The sequence below is a fragment of the Grammomys surdaster genome, unplaced genomic scaffold, assembly GCF_004785775.1.
Source record: "Grammomys surdaster isolate TR1022 unplaced genomic scaffold, NIH_TR_1.0 117130, whole genome shotgun sequence".
NCBI classification, from domain to species: domain Eukaryota; kingdom Metazoa; phylum Chordata; class Mammalia; order Rodentia; family Muridae; genus Grammomys; species Grammomys surdaster.
This window is the reverse complement of record NW_021614071.1, coordinates 1-1,335: the sequence shown is the minus strand read 5'-3', so window position 1 is coordinate 1,335 and position 1,335 is coordinate 1. Positions and strand designations below refer to the sequence as shown.

Genomic DNA, 1,335 nt, shown 5'->3' with positions numbered 1-1,335 from the left:
TGCAGCAAGCAGTATGACAAGGCTTGCAGGCTCAAGATCCACCTGCGGAGCCACACTGGGGAGAGACCTTTCCTTTGTGACTTCGATGGCTGTGGCTGGAACTTCACCAGCATGTCCAAACTCTTAAGACACAAGAGGAAGCACGAAGACGACCGCAGGTTCACCTGCCCAGTAGAGGGCTGTGGCAAGTCCTTCACCAGGGCCGAGCACCTGAAAGGCCACAGCATAACCCACCTGGGCACGAAGCCTTTCGTGTGCCCCGTGGAAGGCTGCTGCGCCAGGTTCTCTGCTCGCAGCAGCCTCTATATCCACTCCAAGAAGCACTTGCAGGACGTGGGTGCGTGGAAAAGCCGTTGCCCGGTCCCCACCTGCAACAAACTCTTCACGTCCAAGCACAGCATGAAGACCCACATGACCAAAAGGCACAACCTCGGCCAGGACCTCTTGGCCCAGCTCGAAGCTACCAACTCTCTCACACCCAGCAGTGAACTCGCCAGCCAGGGGCACAGCGATCTCAGTGGTGCCGAGCTCGTGTCTGTCTTCCCGGATGTGCCTGGCCACAGTTCTGCTGCGGTGCTGGACACGGCCTTGGTCAACTCTGGCATCTTGACTATTGATGTGGCCTCTGTGAACTCCACCCTCGCAGGAAGCCTCCCTGCCGATAATAATAATAGTAGCAACCATTCCTTAGGGCAAGCGGTGGACCCCCGGGCCTTGAGGGGGGGCCCCAGTGACCTTCCCCAGAGTCTGGATACCTCTCTCTTCTTCGGAACCTCGGTGGCCGGTTATCAGCACAGCCCCTTAGACATGGACGATGTCTCTGCTGGGAATGTGGGGCTCTTTGGCTCCTTGGCTCTGAAAAACTCAAGCCTGGAGACCCAGGCTTTGACACCCAGCAATAAGTTAACCGTGGACACGGAAGCTCTGACTCCCTCCAGCACCCTTTGTGAAAACAGTGTCTCCGAGCTACTGACCCCAGCCAAAGCCGATTGGAACGTGCACCCCGAATCTGACTTCTTTGGGCACGAGGAAGAAACCCAGTTCGGATTCTCCCATCCAACAGGAAGCCATGGGTCTCAGAAAGAGACAGATCTTATCACGGTGACCGCCTCCCCGTTTTTGGTATGAACCGACTCTGCCTGTTCCCTGCCTGACCTGTGGCTCACTTTTTTTTTTTTTTAAATCACACTCAAATGTGAGAATGTTCTGGAAGGAGTGCTTGCGTTGCTTGCCTGCAGTTGTTTCTTGCTGCTTTGCAAAGGAGCGCATCTCTGGACTACCAATTTAGGGATTTCAATTCTCATCTTGAGTCTGGAACTGATGAGTTCTCTGACT

The 1,335-nt window shown here is 55.0% G+C and overlaps 1 protein-coding gene across 1 annotated transcript; it reads left to right on the top strand.

Annotated features, from left to right (window-relative positions):
* Window positions 1–5: 5 nt before the first annotated feature.
* On the top strand, window positions 6–1,326 carry LOC114635747 (zinc finger X-linked protein ZXDB; the record flags this gene model as incomplete). The annotated part of the gene is made up of 1 exon (XM_028784193.1): window positions 6–1,326. A coding segment is annotated over one exon (1,123 nt), but the record flags the coding sequence as incomplete, so codon positions are not given.
* Between the last annotated feature and the right edge of the window lie 9 nt (window positions 1,327–1,335).